General features: G+C 35.4%; 1 protein-coding gene across 1 annotated transcript in view; it reads left to right on the top strand.

Annotated features, from left to right (window-relative positions):
* The window catches only part of UBR3 (ubiquitin protein ligase E3 component n-recognin 3), a 102399-nt gene extending 81984 nt beyond the window's left edge, over positions 1-20415 (top strand). The window contains exons 32-39 of the mRNA XM_053947540.1: positions 2871-2971; positions 9466-9590; positions 12099-12206; positions 12723-12833; positions 13644-13820; positions 15449-15658; positions 17215-17354; positions 17985-20415. Coding sequence (XP_053803515.1) covers positions 2871-2971; positions 9466-9590; positions 12099-12206; positions 12723-12833; positions 13644-13820; positions 15449-15658; positions 17215-17354; positions 17985-18102 — 1090 coding nt within the window. The 3' untranslated portion in view covers positions 18103-20415. The remainder of the gene's footprint in view (positions 1-2870; positions 2972-9465; positions 9591-12098; positions 12207-12722; positions 12834-13643; positions 13821-15448; positions 15659-17214; positions 17355-17984) is intronic.
* The last annotated feature ends 332 nt before the right edge of the window (positions 20416-20747 follow it).

Here is a 20747-nt window from a genome sequence, read left to right as displayed (position 1 = left end):
AAATATAAGTTTGCCCTAGCTGATGAAGCCTTAATTTAGGTGTACCTATATCCCTGTGTCTCAAGTTTTCTGTGTCTGACAGTTCAAAGAGGCTCAGAACTTTTACTTTACTTACTGAATTTCTACCTTTATAATTAGTTGGAGTTAGCATCAACCAAAATCTTTTAAGTTTCTCTGGTTGAGAGAAGAGGGAATGGGGAGCATAAATATAAGGAACCACCATAAGCAAAATGCTGCTTTATTTCAGAGTACAACAGAATTTCCCATTTTTCTGTATCCATTCCCAAAGAAATGACTCCTGCATAACAGCTCTCAGGAGGAGGATACAGAATACAGAGGCAGAGTTTCTCAGCTGTCAGGTGATAGGAACTCTGGTTTTGGCACAGAGAGAGGTGCAGCCCAATTACCTTGGGCTGGAGGAGAGGTCATTTCCATAGGGAAGGATGAGGTTTGAATTTTTTCATTTTAGGATATGTTCATTTTGCACTGTATAGTTTATTTTCACCACCAACTCCCTTTTAAAAATTGATTCAGCATACAACTGTTACACATTTGAATAATTTTGTATTACTTTGGTCCTATTTGCTGTAGTAGTTGCTTTCTTTTTATTAAGTGCTTCTGTGGCACAAGTTTTTGTAGTCAGATTTATCAAGCTTGCATATATGCGTTAGGGATTAACAGAATGGACAGTTTCCATAAAACACATTTCTAAACACATTTGTAATTTCAGTTTCATTGTCATAATGAAGAAGTTTCTGAGGCTTTTAACAAATGACAGAGCAATTTTTAAGTGCTTCACATGCTGCAGTACTTGATGTAAGCAAAAGCAGCTTATCTAAACCCCTGACATTTAATGTAGCTTTGCTTCTCAATTCTTACGAACTGAATAAATTAGAAAAGTAATTCAGTTGGTCCTGCATGTGCAAATGAGTTCATTTATGTGTGATGTTGATGCCAGTCAATTATGGTATTCTGTATGTATATATATATATTATATATATATATATAAGTTTTGACAGAACTGTTATTTGACCTAATTGTTACATGAATATTAAACAATATTGGAAAGAAGTGTTCAGCTAAATGAGACCAGAGGGAGTCAGTTTTTTTAATGTTATTCCAAGTTAAGTTTTTCCCAAGTTTATATATAAATTAAGAATTAAAGATTAGAAGTAATTTAAGGGATGTCCATGGTTTTAAAATCGTTACACAATGAGGATTATTTTAAAATTCAGTGTTGTAGATCATAAAGTAGAACTAGATGTGGGTAAAAGTAGAATTAGAGAGACATACTGAGATGAGTATTTTCATGGCCTATATATGTATATATTTATGTATATTACAGTTCTTTGAAACAATAATTTTATTAAATGATTGATTATAGCAAAAGGGTTATCAATGATGTTTATTCTGTAGCTGTCTGGGTTCATTAATTCAAAAGGACCAGTTATACCATGTTTTCTTTCCCTTAATTTTACAAGATCAGTCAGCCATGTGACCATACGTGTTCTTTTAATCCTCCTCTTGTATGACTGCTTCCGTGTGTTAAACTCCATATCACAGATGACTCCTGGAAGTGCCTTCTGTAGAGAGATGCCTGAGTTTTCAGGAAATCAGTAATTATGTAGTCTTTTATCAAAAGCAGGATCATGTTTATGGGCCTCAGAGATGATAAACTGGTTGAATCCCCAAGGCTTTTGGAGGACACTAAAGATCCCACACATGCATCAATATGCCAGCACACGTGGGCAGCCTTTTGCAGTACGCAGACTGCAAGAGCTCAGTTGGTTCCTTTGCAGCACTGGTGGTGATTGGCAGAGGACTGTTTTGCATGGGAGATTCAGGGTCAGTGAGACCAGGAGTTCAGAGTATGGTTCCTGCAGCACAGATCAGCAGCACCACTGCTTGCCAAGGGCAGTAAGAACCCACCCAGCTCTTTGCACCTGTGCGTGTTGCAGAGGGGGAAGGCTCACAGGGAGGGTGTGTATCGTATTTTATCTCAAGCTGCTCCTGCTTGAGATCTCCATCACGCCCCATATCAATTAAAAGTGGGAAGAATGATTTTTCACAATTTGATTTTTTTTTTTTTTTTTGCCATTTGACTCAGCTGTTGAACCTGAAGAATACTGTTGGTTGGATTTTGTTGAATATTGCTACACAAAGCTAGAAACTGTCTCCTATCTGCAAGCATTTTTTGCTTTTTAGTATAGGAAAACAAGAAGATGTTACATCAGTAAATCTGGATAGTTAAAAAGTTTGTAGAATCTCGGTGCTTATTTGCTTCCTTGTAGACATCCAGGGAGTTCAATGAAGACTGTGTGTAAGATTGCATAATCCCACCTGTCATGGCTGCCTGAGCCTTCATTTCTTTACATGAAGGAAAGCAATAGCTTTTCTAAGGTCTCTGTTTTCCAATAGGAGCATTCACTGTAACATGAAATGTATTTTGAGGATTTATTATTGTCACAGCCTGGTTACTTGTATCCGTGTGAGATGCCATGCTTTGGAAACCAGCTCAACTGTTTGAGTATTCCTTGACTCTCTACATAGACATAATGAGTTCAGGCAGTTTTGAATGTTTTAAAACATTTCAACAGAATCCAGTGCCTGAATGGTAATTTCCTCATGAGTTATTATATGAGTAACATTAAATTTTTTAATTGAGATCCATTTTAAAATTGAGATCAGTTAGCAAATTGTCAAGTATTAGGCTTCTATAAGCTTGATATAAAGTGTAATACTATTTAAAATAAATACAAAATAAAATATTAAAATGGGTTTATTGTATCAGAAGCTTGGTTTTATTTCCAGGCTGGTAAGTAGTAAGTTTTTATTTTGATTTTATTTTATTCTTTTGGTTTTATTTCCAGGCTGGTAAGTGAAGAACTGCCAGAAGTTCCTGTGCTTTACAGAGATGTCTCATCCCTTTTGCTTATCCAGATTTTAACCATGCCTCAACCATTGCACAAAGGTATGTTACAAAAATATGTATATTTAAATTATTACGTAGATGAGGCTGCTTTCATGATGGTTTGCAGGATGGTAAATCATAGCTGATCTACTGTGTATTCTAAAATAATGTTTCTGCCTTATCTACAAAAGGTGGCATTGAACAGAAGTTTTTGTTCTGAGTTGACAGGTTTATCTGTGTTCCCTGTCTTTTTACCTTATCAGTCAACTATTCATTAAAGATACAAGAGCTGAGTGGAAACTATTAAGTATTTCTACTGAAAGAAAAGTGTCCTTTGTTTGACCTTCATCTTTTGCTTAGAGGGACAGCTCAATACTTCAAGTTGAACTGAGTGCCTAAGGGTGAAAAATTTGAAAGATTGTAATTTTTTTTGAATTTCAGAGCTTAAATTGTAGCAGTCTTATGTAAGAATTCATATATGAAGATAGTAATTGCTGTAATGCAGCTATTTCAATAGAGCGAGCATACAGTATAATTATGAATAAATATTAAATAGATATTAAAAAATTAAATTTTTCATTACTAAAATCAGAACTGTCTTAAAACCTGAATTTCTTTTTCTGTGTAAAAGGAACAGCTGAACCTGGTTCCTCTTGCTAATAGGTAATGTATGTTCCAGAATAGGTAAATTCAGGAACTGTTCTGCTCTTGATGCTTACACCTTAGTAGAAACTGTTTCCCCATAAGAGGTGTTCAGTCCTCAGTACTGAATGTTTAAATTCAGCTAAAGTGTCTCTATATGTATCCATTAACATTGTGGGTTTGTTTTTTCAATTCAATACACTTAAAATCATAGAATCATTTAGGTAAGAAGAGACCTTTGGTATCAGCAAATCCAATTGTTAAGTACATGTTTATGGATTAAGTGTATCCAAAAGATTTTTTAGAATTTGAAAATACTAAAAGAATAAAATATTTTGCATAGGAAGACTATTGTCAAAAATGTAATTTTTTTTTAAACTACAGTTTGACTTAAATTAACTCTATTGGAAGTACTCAATCCAACTGATATAAAACCAGCAAAAAGTTTAATGAGACTAACATCTGAAATTCAGGGGAGGAAGTGTTGAACATAAAGCACAAACCAATGGTGTCTTTGTAGTCAATATCCAAGCACTGAATACCACCATTTAAGAAAGTATATTTTATCCTAGAAAAGACAACATTCAATTAATAGTAAGGCATTCTGTGGAGAATTCTGTGAAATGCCTCATATCAGCAGCATGTCTTGTCTTTGCTCTTAGGTTTATTGTAGGTTGCAGTTGAGAGGGAAATGGCAAGTGGCAGATAGAAAATAAATGTATCTATTTCAAATCTGTGAAGCATTAAATTGAAAATAAATTGCCATTTATCTTCCTAATTTTTGTTTCATCAAAATGATTAGGCAGAATGAAAAGAAAGTCTTTCATAATTCTGTTTGGAGGTGTAGAGTGGTGTTCACAAAAGTAAGTCATAACAAATTTGTTTAGTACTTTTACAATGGGTGTGTAGGTCACAGAGTCAAATTCGATATTATTAATTCTTTGTAGAGGGCTGAGGTATAACTAAGGTAAAATGGCTTGTGAAATGTCTCATGGAAAGCACAAGGTCAGCAATAGGGGTGAACAAAATCTCTGTTTGAACCCTACTGCTTCCTGAATTGTCTGTGCTGTTTTGCCCTTGTCATGGGGTGCAGGAGCTGTGGACTTAGCTGTGCACTGGGATACACACAGGAGCCTGATGCCTGTGTGTGTTGACAGATATTTCCAGTATATTCCTTTAACAATAGACTTAAGTAAATTGCATTGTGTGCTTCATCAATTATGACATCTTTTTTTCAAATTTGTACTTAAAATCCTTTTTGTTTACACCATGTGTTTTTTAAAAATAGAGAGTGCTCTTTAAGGAGGACTCAAAATCTCATCTCTTGCCCTTCAGATGGCAATTGTATTAACTTCCCTATTAACTGTTAATTTTAAATTCAGACTGGGAATTGCATTAACTTCCCTATTAACTGTTGGATGGGTGTTGGTATCTTTTTCAATCTGGCATAGATTAAAGCAATAAAAATGTCATTACTGTTCAGCCTCTTCATTCAGAAGAGAAAATTGATCTGTACCTATCAGAAAGAAAGAAGACTGCTATAGAAGAAACTTAGTGGTGGAGGTCAGAGCATTTACGAGCATTAACCAATTTGCAGAGAAGGGAATGAGACTGATATGTGTACCTCTGTGTAGTGTAGCAAGCAAAATAAACACTGCGTTTAGGATACTAAAACCATTTGTGAAACGTCTTTTTTCTTTTGAGTTTCACACTCGGATGTGGGCAGAACTTTTAAAGGCTTCAGATGGTTTAGCATTTTGTTTGAAATTTTTGAAATTGTACAGGGCTAAATGCATAGTAATCCACATAGGAGTTCTCTGGTTCAATTCTGTGGCAGTTGTTGTACAGAGGATGGAGTGTTCATGGTGCTTTAAATTGGGACTTCATACAAAACAAAAATTTTGCTTCCAGCTCCTTTCTTACAGAAATAGCAAATGATGTTGTGTGTACAGAAATGGAGAGAGTGGCTTGGTGGTTATCAAAACCTAAATCTGTAATTGTAAATTGAATTCAAATCCCCACAACCCCCCCACGCCCAGTCCTTTCTGCAACACAGTTTTTGGATGTTGGAATAATTCAGTTGAAATTGGACATCTATCATGTTACCATCAATTGTAAGAAGTTTTGTTTTCCCACCACCTGACTTGGGACCCCATGTACAGATTTCTAGAAGTACAGAGTGTAGCTTCTAGTGATTTGAGTTTCTGCATTGCACTGGATGTAAAAAGTAGCACACTGATAGAGAGTGTTTAAAAGGCAGGGTGTGTGTGAGCAGCAGGGAGCCCGAGGCCGGGAGGCGCACAGGAGTGGCGGTCAGTGGGCCGGCAGCGGCCCGGCGCTGTGCGTGGTGCCGGACGCGGGCAGGGCCGAGTGGCGCTTGCCACAGCCCTGCTGCACAGCCTGGCACTGCTGTGCCGTGGGCTGCAGGGACACAGCTGTGCTGTGGGAGTGCTGGATGTGTTCCAACCTCAGGTTCCTTCTGGGAGTTGAGATCAGCCTCTGTGGACTCCAGGAAAGGCTTTCTTTCCTGTAAAACCTAATTCAATTGTAATTGTAAAACTTAAATTCAACACCTTTTCCTGTAATACTGGTTAGACTCAGCTGCTGAAGAGGCTGACCTGGATGTTCTGACAGATTCTTTTTTTATTAAGTTTGAATGACATGCAACAAGAGTGCAGCAAGCAGCTTTCAGGCAAACACACTTTTTTTAAATTATTGGATAAGGTTCTTGACTAAATATAGTATGGATGTAATCAGCTTGAATACTATCCAGTTTCAATGTGGAAGCTCAAATATTTATCTGTATCTTGGAACTTTAATATGCCTTTCATGGATTATCTGAAGTTCACTGCTGTCTCCCTTTGTTCTGAAGTTGTGTTTTCAAAGGGTTCAAGCTTTTGATCAAGAAGAATATTAAAATGTTATTTATACAAAGATCTCCTTCTAAATTGAGTAAAAAAGGCCCTATGTCCTTAATTTTGCATCTGGTTCTCTTTGTGGATTCTTCTGTCATAGGGTATATCATCTAATTTGATATTGAAATTATAAGATTTATATTGTTGGTAATATGCTTATTTATCTGCACATTTCTTGCACTAATGTTAAAATTAAGAGTTCTAGAAGTGTTTCCTATTTAAATTTAGTTTTTAAGGATGTTGGTTGATGCATATAATGGGATGAGATGCTTTGAAATTATTTGGTTCCAAAAAGTTTTAAAAATAGGAACAAAAGAGCATTTCTCAGTATTACTCAAAAATAAGTACAAAAGTTCTGGATTAGGCTGTTTTGATTAGATTGGCCTAGCCATAGTAATAATACTTTCAGACTGTCAGACTATCAGATTAGGGGCAGGAATCCTAAATGCATTTTAGTGCAGAACTTTGCTCAGTGGTTTACTTCACATACTTGCAACCTTTAGAATTATTAAATTGAAAAAAGCACAGCCTGCCTCAGGGGGCAGCGGGAAAACAGCACACAGCCCCCACAAGCACACTGCAAGAAGTCAAATAAAGTTGCTCTTTGCAGTAGACAAGAATGCAACAGCTCTAGCATTACAGGTACCTACAGCTGTCAAAATATATGGCATTTAAAGAGATAACACAGTAATGAAGTGATAATTGATGCAGTGACTGATGTTTCAGTATATTTCCCATGGGATGTTTCTATGACTATAAAGAAGCCTTGTTGCTCATTACACAACATGTGGCCTCTGAGCTGCTCCTGAGATATTTTCCTAACGGGAAAAAAGAAAAAAATATGAAGTTTGTGCAGAATTCAGGACTTCTTAAGGGTGACCCAGATGTGGCAGTGTGCAGTTTTTGTCCAATTCTGGATTCTCCAAAAATGTACTTCATGATAATTTATGAGTCACATACGTGTAAGTAAATACAAGATAATTAAATTAATTGAAACATAAAATGGGATAGACATATTTCTGGTGAATTGAACAATTAGTATTAAGGGGGGGGGAATCTGATTTTTGCTAAGTAATGGACAAAGAGTAATTCTATTTAGCAAAAATCAGATTTTTTTTAAATGTGAAAAGACACCCAGTGTTGAGCACTGCAATCACCTGAGCAGAGCTACAAGATGGAGCAGGCTGTGGCAGGCTGGTGCCTGTTGACAGCAGTCTGCCTTTGCTGCTCTGCACGCAGGGGGTTTGTTCATGCTTTCAGTGTGAAATTGACTTGGATTGCTTGTATCTGTTGTTGAGTGGTTAGAGCTCAGTATCTGAGTATCTGAGTTCAGTTCTAGCTACGATTACAAACTCTTAAGTCGGGCCAAAGAGGCAATTTTTACAGTTCTCTGAATGTGTGTGGTTTCATCTTGTAGATTTCAGTCCCAGAAAATTTCCTGCAAGCTTGCCTGCTGTTATTCCTCAGGGGTAGAATTGCTAAGAAAATGGAGGTTTCAGCAGAGATAAAAAATATAGCCTCAAGATCTAGTGGGATCTGCTAAATCCTCCTCTTGGGGAGATGTGAAGAGGAAGTAGCATTATAATGCTGCCTGCTCTAGAAGGGGGGGATGAAGTATAGGACCATTCAGTGTCATTTTTAACACAAGCTCCATAGGAAGATAATACAGAAAAGTAAATTTTTAATTGTGTAATAAGAAATTATCTTTTAGGTGCTTAAATGGTGCTTATAGTTGATACTCACATAAGCTTATACTCAGAGACATTAAAAAGTTTCAAAATTCACGTTTGCATTGATTTGTAAACCCTTGTTATATATACAAATTATTGTTATTTCACAAATTTAATTATGTACTCAAGTCTTAGCTGTGTATATTTTATAATGTAGTAGTGGGTTTTGATATTAGATGCAGGAAAGGAGAAGCAAGGTGTTTCATTTTCCTGGCCTCCTCATTTTCACATATGAAACTCGTTTAAATCCTTTGGGAAGAAAGAATGAATTTAACCCAGTTTTTGTGAGGTGCTTATGTAAATTGTTTTGCTTGACTTCAAAGCCTGAGAGGACTTCTTAAACCCCTCATTTTTGTCTACATTTTTTTAGATATATATTAGTTATGTTTATGCTTATGGAGTGGTGTAAGTGATGATAGAAACTTCTTTGATCTGCCTAGATTTAAAAACAAAGTAGATAATTTGGGACTGGAAATAGAGCCTAAAGTAAAAAGATGAAAAAGGACTGCTTCAGTATCTTCATTTCAGTGAATGATCTTTTTTTTTCTGGTTCCATTTTAGGAAGTCTTATTTTGCTTCTGTTGCTAGCATCCCAAAAAAATTTCAAAACCTTTCTCCTTCAGCCTAGCTGTAAGAATTAATAGTCCTTTAAATATTAAAAAAAAAATCATAAAGATCTTTGAAAATACAGTAAATGCCAGTCTGCCTTCTGTCTGCCTTCTGTATGCATGTGAGGTAGTCAATTGAGTGTTTTGCAGCAAGTGTTTTATGGTGGGATCCATATCTGGAAGTGAACGGCTAAAAACTGATATGCTAGATATTCTTGTGGTGATTTTTTTTTTAATTTAATTCTTCCAATATTTGTATGTGTCACCCCTGATGGGAGCCAGAAGAGATGATAGGATATGCATTTGCTTACATCTACAGTAATCAGTAGCTTAACTTACATAACCTCTGGATAAAATATAATCTTGTATTATAACCAGGCCACTAGGATGAAGTTACTGCTGACCAGGATTAAGATGAAAATAAGGAGCAGTGGAAAATTACTTGCCCTGTACTTGTTCTGTTCACTGTGGCTGCCAAGTCATTTCTGAAAGCCAGTCATTTCTGAAATATATGCTGTTTTGTATGTTTTTGAGGAGCTGTTCTTTGTATAGCACTTACTTTTCATTGCAGAATTATCATTTCCATAACTAGAGACTCTGTAATCATTATATTTGCTAAAAACATCAGATGTTTAAAAATTACTTTCTTTGTTTTACAGAACACTTCACTTGCATTATAAAAGTGCTGTTCACTTTATTGTATACTCAAGCCTTGGCAGCACTTTCTGTTAAATGCAGTGCTGAAGATAGGATGGCATGGAAAGAGTCAGGAGCTCTCAAAAAGGTTGGTTAGTTTATTAAAAGATTTATGAAATTCTGCTTAAGTATTTCTAGTATGAATGTAACAGATACTTCTGCTTTGCATGTAATAATTTGCTTCTGCTTCAAAATCCAGTAATTGGTTTCGGTGTGCAGTTTCTGCAGGTTTTTGTACATGATGAGACTTAAAAGTTTCACAGTCTGTATCTTTATAGTTTCAGTCTCTACATTGTTGCAGTGATTGTAATCAGTAAATGCAGCTTTCCTTCCTGTGAAATTGAAGTCTTCCTATATAGACCATGGGCATTGATCTGATGCATTTCTCTACAGGAAAAGCAGGCAGCCTTGTTGGAGAAAAAAACCTTCTTGACTTTTCCAACTTGCTTGTGCTATTTGTGGCTAGCTATATAAATTTCTCTCACTATGTGGTTGAGAGTGCTCATGTGATGAAGAGACAGAGAAGGAAATTTGTCAATATTGTTTCCTTGACTCTTGGTAATATTTACAAGTAAAGTGACAATGCATCTTTCTATTTCAGTTCAGTTGATTGAATGCCAGTTGCCACCAAAGACAAAGTTCTCTGCACTAGCACCAGCATTCATTTAATCCTTCAGTTAACTTTTTGCTCCACAGATTGGTTTTCCCAGAAGGTCAGAAGAATGCCAATGTCAGACCAAAGGAAAGGATACAAGTGTTGTTGGAACCAGGAGAAGAAATGGGTATTACCCTTTTATACAACAGCTGGGCCTTAGATGTAAAATGAAATGAAGACTGAGAAGCATGACCTGCCTTTTCACATGTAACTTAAATTTGTCATACTGGTCAGTCAGAATTCCAAGGTCTTAAGGACAAATTATCTACTGGCCTGCTACTATGAGAATTTTTTTTACATAGGGATCACTGGACAGTACATCATTTTTTTAGGTCCCTATCCAGCCCAAATGTAATGTCATTTTCTTAGAAATACAAAGACATTTGCTTGACACTGTTGCTAGTGATCAGGTTTTTTTCATTGTTTACTTAAGTGATTCTCAGGAGATGCACAGTTTTGCAGTTTAAAGCACTCAGGATTGGCCAATGGTAATTAATCACACATTCCCTGTTACTCTCTCCCAGCCCTTTGGCTGCCCTTCTCTTCTTGAGCGTATCCCTCATCCTCATGCATCACAAGGGAAGCTGGTTTTTAATTTTGAAACCCAAGTTCTTTCTTTAAAGTTTCTTTAAGCCCCAGTGGTTAAAAACATATGGTTCAGGTTGGCTTTTTCTTCTCTGCTGGTAAGATTGACATTTTAATCCTGGGATGGCTACACAGATGACACCTCACTTAACTTTTGTCTATGGATAATGCCAAGTGAATCTATTTCAGTTTGGTATTCCAGACATTAAACATGGGCTGAAAACTTTGCTCTATATTTATGTAAAATGATCAAACAACATGAAAAATTTCATTTCTCAGCAGGGCTGAGCGGTGGATATTGTACTTTTGAAACCCAAATTCACCCTCATTATCTTTGCAAGGTGTGTTACGGTGTCATAGGAAGCACAAAGTAAATGCCTGTGGAGTAAACTTCCAGGAATAACATAGAAAGAAGTTTTGTCTTAGCTGCTGAATTAAGTGTGTGTTGCCTTCTGGTTCTTTGACTGTAAGCATAAACAGTAAGTGTATGGTCCCAGTATGAAAGGTGAAGGCCCCATCTAAAATGGAGAATGAACGTTGATGTCAAAATGCACTAAAGAAACCAACTGATGAATTATATACATTAACTATGTACTGAAGTATTTGGTTTCTTTCAAGAATCACGGTAATGTTCCACTCTCTTTTTGTTGTGTTGATACTATACTAACAGAACTCAACATTCATATCCAGTCATGTTTTCCCAGGGTAGAATTTATTCTGACTTGCAAAAATACTTATGAGAATACTTCCTTCTATTTCTTAAGGCTTTCTGTGTTGCCTTTAAATGTAATTGCTATGGCAAAAGCTAAGTGGCTATTTATTCTTTACACTAAATATATTTTCCATCTGTAGTAGACATTGTTCATTCCAAATGCAACTTTGTACTTTCTGATAGATTCATTTTAACTTAAAATACATAGCAAGTGTTTTGTCATTCATTCTGGTTGGTATGTTTTCAAAAATTACTTCTTAAAAAAAAAATCTTCTATTAAAATCAAAATTCTGTCAGAAAAAGATGTATCTGTGAAGTGATTCTTCCTAGTTTTAAAGTAGACGTTTATATACTCACAGAGAAAATGTGAAATGCAAACGTTATGCAGCAGCTTTCATAAAGCACTCAGTTTAGAACATATGCAATTCAAGTAGCAATTCACATTTCACTCTTCAGCTAAATGCAGTCCCTTTCTGTAAAATTATATATTTGTTTTTAATTTTGTTTAAGCATTGTGTATCTTTGTAGGTCAAAATTCGCATGTTGATCAAAAGGAAATATTCTTCATTGCTGTTGCTATTACAGAAACACTTTCTTCTTTTTATAACCAGTTCTTTTTGGATTTCCTTTCTTCTCATTTGCAGGATACATCCAGTGGAGAAAAATCTTGGGAAGTGTTGCTGGGCCATGTGATTAGTGAACTGTCTAAGGGGAAGATATATGAAGAAGAAGAGACTGAAGAACTAGCAGTGGTACTTGCAAATTTCTGGAAAATTTATCCAGCACGTCCCCTTGAAGTTTTTTTGCCTCGTTGTTATAATGATTTTTCTCTGATCTTGCTAAAGACTTGCAGTACAGCTCTTTATTTTCTAGATCAAAGCATATCCCTTTGGGACAGTTTGCCTCTGCAAATACCTCTGCCTCTTTTAATAATATCAGATGTGGTCAGTGCCACATTGAGAAAGTTATTGACAAATACTTCTTATAATTACAGGTTTTAATCATATATATGGGTTTTAATCGTAAGTACAAAAGACCTTTCAGAAACTTGAAAAAGTGAATATTTAAGTAGAAAACTCATTTGTTGAGGGGGAAGAAAACCTACAGAGGTATTTCAGATTATTAATGAAATGCTGGCCTTTGGAATGTATGTTTGATGCAGTTGTTTATATAATATGCTTAAAAAAATACTTGGTTAATATTGGACTTTCCATACTAGGGGATAATTTACCTGGGACAGAATTTAGTAATAGCTTCCTCCTGTCTAGGTAAATCCGGATTCTGTAGAGTGCTATCTGCAGCAGTTCTGCCTGCCTTTCCTCAGGATCACAAGCCTTCTTCAACACCATCTCTTTGGAGGGGATTTGCCTAGTTGTCAGGTACAGAGTGAGAAGGGCACACTCAAAAGTTTATGTATAAAAGCTAGAGATCAAAAACTAGAACTTTAAGGTGTCTTTTTCATGGTATACATGTTCTATCGTAAGTTTTTTTTAAATCGTATATTATAGCACTGCAGTTTTCAAAAAAATGGTATTATATTCTTAAACTTCAGCAAAGTCATGCTTATTTAATTAGGTCATAGGTAATTGTCTCATAAAATACCAACATACTTTTAAAATTTGTACAGCATTTGCAGAGATGGTGTAATTCCACACACAATGGAATTCAGTACTGATTTTCTTAATGCCTCTTAATACTTCATTCTCAGAGACATTGCATCAGCAGACAATTATGTTTTAAATTCTGTGGCTAATTTAAGTAGAGTTTACTGCAGGTCAGCTCCCTCTTTTCCTTGCCTCAACATCATTGCCTTTGTAAAACAGCCGTTAGCTAGTTTGTGGTGCTAAACAGAAAACAAATTATTGTGGAGTTTGGGGCTTTCTTGTTTTGTTTCTCTTTTTTGGATTTGTGGTTTTTGTGAAGGAGTTGTATTTTGTTTGTGGGGTTTGGTTTGGGTTGAGGTTTTAAATTTGGTTGGTTTGGGGGCTTTTTATGACAATTTTTTTTGTTTCATGAGTCCAGTTTGAAGTTATCTGGTGAAATTGAACCTTCTTGTGTCACTAAGCATGACTATTTGTATCTTAATACTAGAATACTTTTTTATTGAAGTATATGTATTTTTAATAAACTACTTAAAAATTAAGAGTTTAGATATTAATCTAAACCTCTCTGATTTCATTACTAAAAAGGAAGATGAAGAATTCACCGTTCTTGCAAGCTGCCTGGGTCTATTACCATCTTTTCAGTCAGCTCATCAGTTCACCAGTGCCTCTTGTCTTGATTGGCCAGTGCCAGCATTTGACATGATATCACAGTGGTGCTCAGAACTAGTTTCATTTGCAGGTAGACATCCAGATCAAGTAAAGGTATGTTGCACAGTTATTTTTTCCAAAATAGTCATGGTATGGAAACAACCATTTATTGCTAGATTCATTATGTACATATACTGTTGCTTTGGCTCAGGATTGGAGAATGTAACTTGTAATTGAGAGAGAAATTGTAATGGGAAATATTAGTAGGTGGATGTGGGTTGAATTGGCTAAAAACAGGAATAAGAAGACCTGTGTGATTTTTATGACTGTTGGAGACAGAATATAGAAACACTATCCTTAGATGATACTAAGTGTGCACCTATCTTCTGCACCTGCAGCCAATAAGGGACAGATAATAGAAACTTTAAGAAAATAGGTATCAGAACTTTTCCTTGCCTTTTTTAATGTACTGTAGAACATTGCATCTTCAGTTGCAAAACTGAAAAAGTGAAAAGGTTAAAATCTGTTTAATAGTTACTCATGAAAGATGGTACCTTTTTTCTAAAGGTTGAAGAAATAATACCAAGACTTGAGTTAGTGCAACTAAAATAATCAGTTGTGAAATGGAAATGTTTCAACATGAGTGCATTGTTTTGATGACAAAGCTGCATCTCAGCAATTCAAGTCCCCCTCTCCTAAATCTGTGGTGTCAGGAGAAAGCCAGATGCATTCCTCACTCTGCAACATGATTGTTCCTGTGAAAATTTGAATACCCAGATTAATCTCAAAATACAGTTCCTGCTAATCTGTTACACATTATAGATTGCAGTGAAATTGATAGCATTCTTCCCATGACTGGAAAGTAACCAAGTACAAATGCAGTATTTCTTTCTCTTTTTTTCTTTTTTGCAATTTGGGTTTCAAGGTCATGCACTCGTAAAAAAAATTTTTGGACCTTGCAACAAAGATCCCATCTGACCACTATGCTCATCAGTTATAAACACAGAAAAAAATTGCTACGTTGAAGAAAAACATATTTCTGTTTAAACCCCCCTCCCCCCTGCCAACAACCAACCAAGAAAAAACTCAACATAAAATTGGACAGTGTTTTTAAGAGCAAATGAGAAAAGTTAGACTTTTCAAAGTAGTATTTAAGACAGGTAGTGCCTGTCTTACCAGAACTCACAATTTCTGATAACTTCTTAATGGCACGTGTCCAGCACAGTTTTGAAAAATAGGCAGATGTCTTCAAATATCATTTACAGAGATTAATTTCAGTTCTGTTTTTGAAAATTTGAGTCTAAATTTTAGCTGGGAGACAGCTTTCATAGTCAGTGCCAGAGTTTGAGAGTAACACCTTGGTACTGCCAAGCAAACTTAGTGCAGGGATTGAGAGTCTTTCCTGTAGGTGACTCTTAATCCTCTTGTTTTAGCTGTGAAGGTTTTTGCAGTTAAAATATGTCACATTTAGAAAACATCCTTGGGAAAAGGCTAGTGCCATTTTGTACCTGTTACAAAGGATGAAACGTGACTGCAGTTGGGTATGGTAATTAGCCAGGAGCAGGTGACTATTACAAGGTGACATTTGACTTCTAAATTTGTGAAATGCAAAAGAAATGAGATATTTTTAAACTGCATGTTTCTTTTATTTGGTATTCTTTTTTTTTTTTTTTTTTTTTTTAGAAAATATGAATGTTTTTAAAAATTGACTGAACTGATATATATTCTTACCTTATTTGTAGGCTTTGCTTATCCAGGAACCTAAGTGGGACTTGCCACGCCTCCTTCAGTTGCCTGAGAATTACAATACCATTTTTCAGTATTATCACAGAAAAACTTGTTCTGTTTGTACCAAGGTTCCTAAAGATCCTGCTGTTTGCTTAGTTTGTGGTACTTTTGTATGCTTGAAAGGACTGTGCTGTAAACAACAGAGCTACTGTGAATGTGTACTGGTAAGAGAGAGTTAATTCAAATTCTGTAACTGATTCTGACACTCATTGATATCTGTTAACTCCTTTGCTTAGTTTTGATGGTTTTCTTCTCAAAATGTGTTTATATAATCATAGAGTAATTTGGGTTGGAAGGAACCCTTGAAGGGTCATCTAGTCTAACCCCCAGTGATAGAGTTTAGTGCTTATTTCTGAGGGATAGACCTGGATTGGATTCTGGAGGGCAATTTAATTGCATATCAAACTATTTCTCCTTTTTGTGAAAGTTCTACAAAGCCACTGTGTGTAATGTTGACATGTGATTTTCATTCACAGCCAGTTGAAATTTGTTTACATTCGGGCTGTTTGTATATTGTTTCATTTTCCTCTGGTTTGTTTCCTTGCTTTCCAAGTACCTAGAAAATCAGTCTGTGGTTGATTTGAGTATTTTCTGATACCCGACCACCTACTAGAGATCTACAGCTGTAACTACATAGATGCTGATTTAAAGTCGTTGACTTTTTCAGTAGCAAAGTCTTCTAGTCAGAATATAAATAAGTTCTTTCAGGAGCCTGGGTTGGATGACATCTATTATTGTTTTTCAGACTATGATGAAGGTTTGCTTTGATAGGTTTTCTCTTTACTTCCATTGAACAGTTAGGGGAAGACTGGAACTATATGGACTTCACAAAACTGTGAGAGCAGTTTGTTAGAGAGATATTTACAAATGGGGCATAAAATGTCAGAGAGATTTTGGACTATCTTGAAATTGTTTGAACTCACCGTTCTGTCTCATAATGCTAATATGGTGGAAGAATAAAGGGTGTGCAAAATTTACAGTAGAATTTATAGTTACATTTAAGGTTTTAAGCTTCATGAAAACAATATTATTAAAAAAGGAATTAAGAATCCATATAGTTAATTAATTGTTGTTGCAATTGATGGGATTATAGCTTCTAGTTGTAATCAAACTATATAGGAAGGGTGCATTTTTAATTGCTAAAATGAATTGATGAATATAGATTGTGGTAGTCATAGAGACGAATGACATATTGAACAAAACAAGAATTACTAAAAAAAAAAGTTTTTATTAGATTTGTAGAGCCATGGACTAGATCTGTGAGCATGGATAGAGAAAGCAAATGTTTAACAATATAGAATGTGGTAAAAGGGGGAATACTAAGTTTTTCTAAATACTTTCTCCTGTTTTTGCCATCTGTGGAAAATATTTGCTAATCCTCTACAGTTTGCTATACAACAACAAATTCAAAATATTGTACATAATATTTTTGCTTATTTTTTGTAATTCAGTTTTTTACATGGTAACAAATATCCTCCCTTGCTGAGTAGGGAAATGTTTTATATGCAGGTGGTGTTATGGCAGCACAAGACACTGAATTCTAATTTGAATGGAGAATTTTGGGGCGGGCTATCCTTTGGTAAACTGTCTCTTACTCAATAATGTCTGCATGTTATTTGAAGGAAAACAAAGTATAATTTTTAAATTTCTTCTGTTACAAAGTTGACAGATATTAACAGAATCTTTGCACTTTTGCCTTTTTACACCCATAACATTGCAGCATTCTCAAAACTGTGGAGCTGGGACAGGAATATTCCTTTTGATTAACGCATCTGTAATCATCATCATACGAGGCCATCGTTTCTGCCTTTGGGGTTCTGTTTATCTCGATGCACATGGTGAAGAAGACAGAGATCTTAGGTAATGTTTTCACTACAGCTGTGTTTCATTGTCGGTGCCTCTGTTTCCATCAACTTTGTCTTATAATATGCAATAACAGATAATAATAGATCTTTGCGTACCTTGTGTGGAAAAGTGGAAAATCCCCATTTATTGCAACTTGGACTGACTTTTATTGGCTTGGGTTTTTGAGGATTTTTTGGCCCAGAGGTGGTGTAGTCATGATCATTGAGTTATGCCAGGAACACAGCAGACAGATCACTGTGTTGCCATTCCCAACTATGGTTAATTCTGTGTTGTGCTGGGAAACACTCATCTCCCAATGCTGTTGTATGGCCTTTAATCAAACAATGCAGTTGGATTCAGTGTAGGGACGGAAATGCAGTGTAGGGACGGAGCATGACTTCCAAACTACACATGACTGAGAAAATAAGTGATTGTTTCTGAATTCTGCTATCCAGTGTAAGGAAAGGAAGTCCCAGCAGTTACCCTACCAGAAGCAAAAATAAAAACCTCTCACCAATAAAAATGCATGTTTATCCTGCAAAAAAATTGTATGAGTATTGTGTTGATTATGTAATGAAGCATCTTTCCATTTACTTGTCATATTAACAATTTATTTTCTTCTTTCCTTTTTTTTTTCCTGCACAGGCGTGGTAAACCTCTATACATATGCAAGGAAAGATACAAAGTGCTTGAACAGCAGTGGGTGTCTCATACTTTTGATCATATCAATAAAAGATGGGGGCCACATTATAATGGCTTGTAAATCATCGTCACCATCATCTACACACCATATAACTGCTGTTACCATGAATGAATGCATCTTGACTGACAATAGCTTTAACTGAATGGGAGTTTAGCTCCTTAGCTCGGGTGGAAGCGGGTATGGGCATAAAAGGGAAACGGAACTTTGTCAACATGTGAAATCTGTGCAAAATGAGCTGTTGTTGCTACAAAAGAATGATACAATAATTGAAATTAAATCCTCAAAATGGTGTGAGCAATCTTCTTGCACTCAGTAGTCCATTTTTCTTGTGTTTTTTAAAGTCCATTATTGTTAAGAAGCACAAATTTACTTGGAGCTGTTTGGAGGCTCCAGGGGTAGCTGTCTGGGTTTTACTTTTCTTTGCATGGAGTTGAGTTTTTAGCAATTTTTGCTGAAACGGTGTATATGTCTATTACATCTACTAAATATGTTGGATAAAATTTCTTTGCCTTTTTTTGTGTTGGCTTGAGGTTTTGATTTGATAGGCATTTGTAATTAGGTCTGTAAAATGACTGTGAGACTGCATGGTAATAATTTGTCTGGAAGGTGAATTTTAAAGAGTATTTCACTTACAGTGGTCTATTGAAATATTTCAGGCATTACTGAAAACTTACATGTTCTCAGGAACTTCATTTTTTTTTCTCCATAAGTAAATGAAATAACTGTAAATTAGGTATCTTACTGCTCTTCATGTAATCCAGAACACACATTCTGTCTTCTTTTTTTTTCCAGGAAGGAGCTTTTCTTTTTTTGATATAATTTGAATAAATTGTTAATCATAACATACAGAAATTGCTGTATATAAGGAATTTGTATGGTGCCCAACATAGCAGATCCCAGTTACAAGAGTAACAACCATAAGCCTGTCTATCATTCCAAACCAGGTGTAAGTTTCAGAATGATTGGATTAGGAATGTGCAAGCTATTCTAGAAATGAAACATAATTTTGTATCTTTACTGTCATTTCAGGAGGTTCCTCAATATTGTATTTGTTTAAAGTAATCCCTGTTCTTTCTGCTTGGTTTCCTAAAAAGGAAAAATAAAAAAAAAGAAAATTCAGCAGAGGTAGCCAAGATGAGTTGCCAGTGCATGTGCAGCCTCACTGGATGAATGCCAAAACAGTTTATGCTTAGAGGACAAAAAATTCATGAGAAGAGGCATAAATGGGCTAAAACTCGTAGCGTAAGTAGGTAGGAAAGATTATAGTCAAAATACTGGTATGTAATATATTGCTACTATTGTTTTTCACAAGTCTTGGACATTTGTGGGCTATTTCATACAGTGCTACCAAGCAGTTCCTGGTAGTTTTGACTTCCACAGCTTGTGTGTAAAATAAACTTTGTATGTGTAAAATAAAAACATCTTATGGTAAAGCCACATATACAAAGAAAACAATTCCTCAGTGGAAATCATTATCTAGTGAAAAGTGTATAGGGGAAATAAAATGATTGTATAGCAGTGAAGAACAGACCGAAGGAAAAGTATGAGTTTTTCTGGATACCTGCAATTTGAAAAACCCTACAATAAAGGATACTGGTTTTTATACATACATATAAATATATATATATTTCAAAAGTATTACAGTACTTCCTATAAGATTAGAATTACTCTGTTTCACTGACTAAATGGCTGTGTCTTTTCCAAAATATTACTTTTTTGATACTGTATTATAAGTTCTGCCTGTGATATTTTTGCATTGCTCATTAAGAATATCAGGCCATTTTATAAGTGTGGTTAAAGAGCAAAAAGATTCTTTACATTGCCAGCATAACATTATTACAGCGCTCATGAACTTGAGTGATCTGTAGTTTGAAGCTCCAATGCTTTATTTACAAGAGATAATGTGTCCAGAATTTGATTACTGTGTTTTATTTAAAACAGAATGTTCTCTGATTGTGCATATGGATGTGAAGTAAAACTATTAGCCTTAACTTTAACATTTGGGTATTTCATAGTGGTTATTATAGTACTGGTGAATTAGTCACCAGTCAATTTAAAAACAACAAAAAATTACTTGGTTGAAAAATTGTACTTGAATATCCTTGCATGCTGCTAAACAAGGATTTTTATTTCCCCCATAACTTTTTAAATCCTACTTTAATAAGCTAACCTTGAAAAATAACAGGTCCAAACTAGAGTGGGCTGTGTGTGTATTACTCAAATGTTCTGGTGTGATATCCTGTATGAATGATCATTTAAGTACAGTACATTACTGTAGACTCTAAATCAATCTTTATAACACATCAGAAGAGTACAGAACTAGGAATACAATAATTGGCATTGTAAGATATGTTAATAAAAGTCTACTGTCAATCTGTGTGTTCATGAAATTTTTTCTCTCTGTCCCACTAATCCAGAATGACACTGAATTCCATCCACTAGCCAGGCAGTTATTTAAATGTTAAAACCTTATGCATGCAAAGTATTTTGCATAGCGAGTAAACCTGATATGTGTTTTAATTTGTTGCTTACAGTCATGTATTTTGCGATAGTAATTTGGATTATTTTACTCATAACTATAGCATTTAATGTAGTGCTTAAATGTATTCCAGCTATTCCAGCATTGCTGCTGCAAACTGCTAAAGTTAAATTGCTGAGTTGAGAAACTACTTTTGGGAAAAATATTTGATCTTTTCTGTCAAGTC

Source organism: Vidua chalybeata, chromosome 7 (genome assembly GCF_026979565.1).
Source record: "Vidua chalybeata isolate OUT-0048 chromosome 7, bVidCha1 merged haplotype, whole genome shotgun sequence".
Lineage (NCBI taxonomy): Eukaryota > Metazoa > Chordata > Aves > Passeriformes > Viduidae > Vidua > Vidua chalybeata.
Note: the sequence above shows the minus strand (reverse complement) of the source record. Positions and strands in the feature narration are given on the sequence as shown.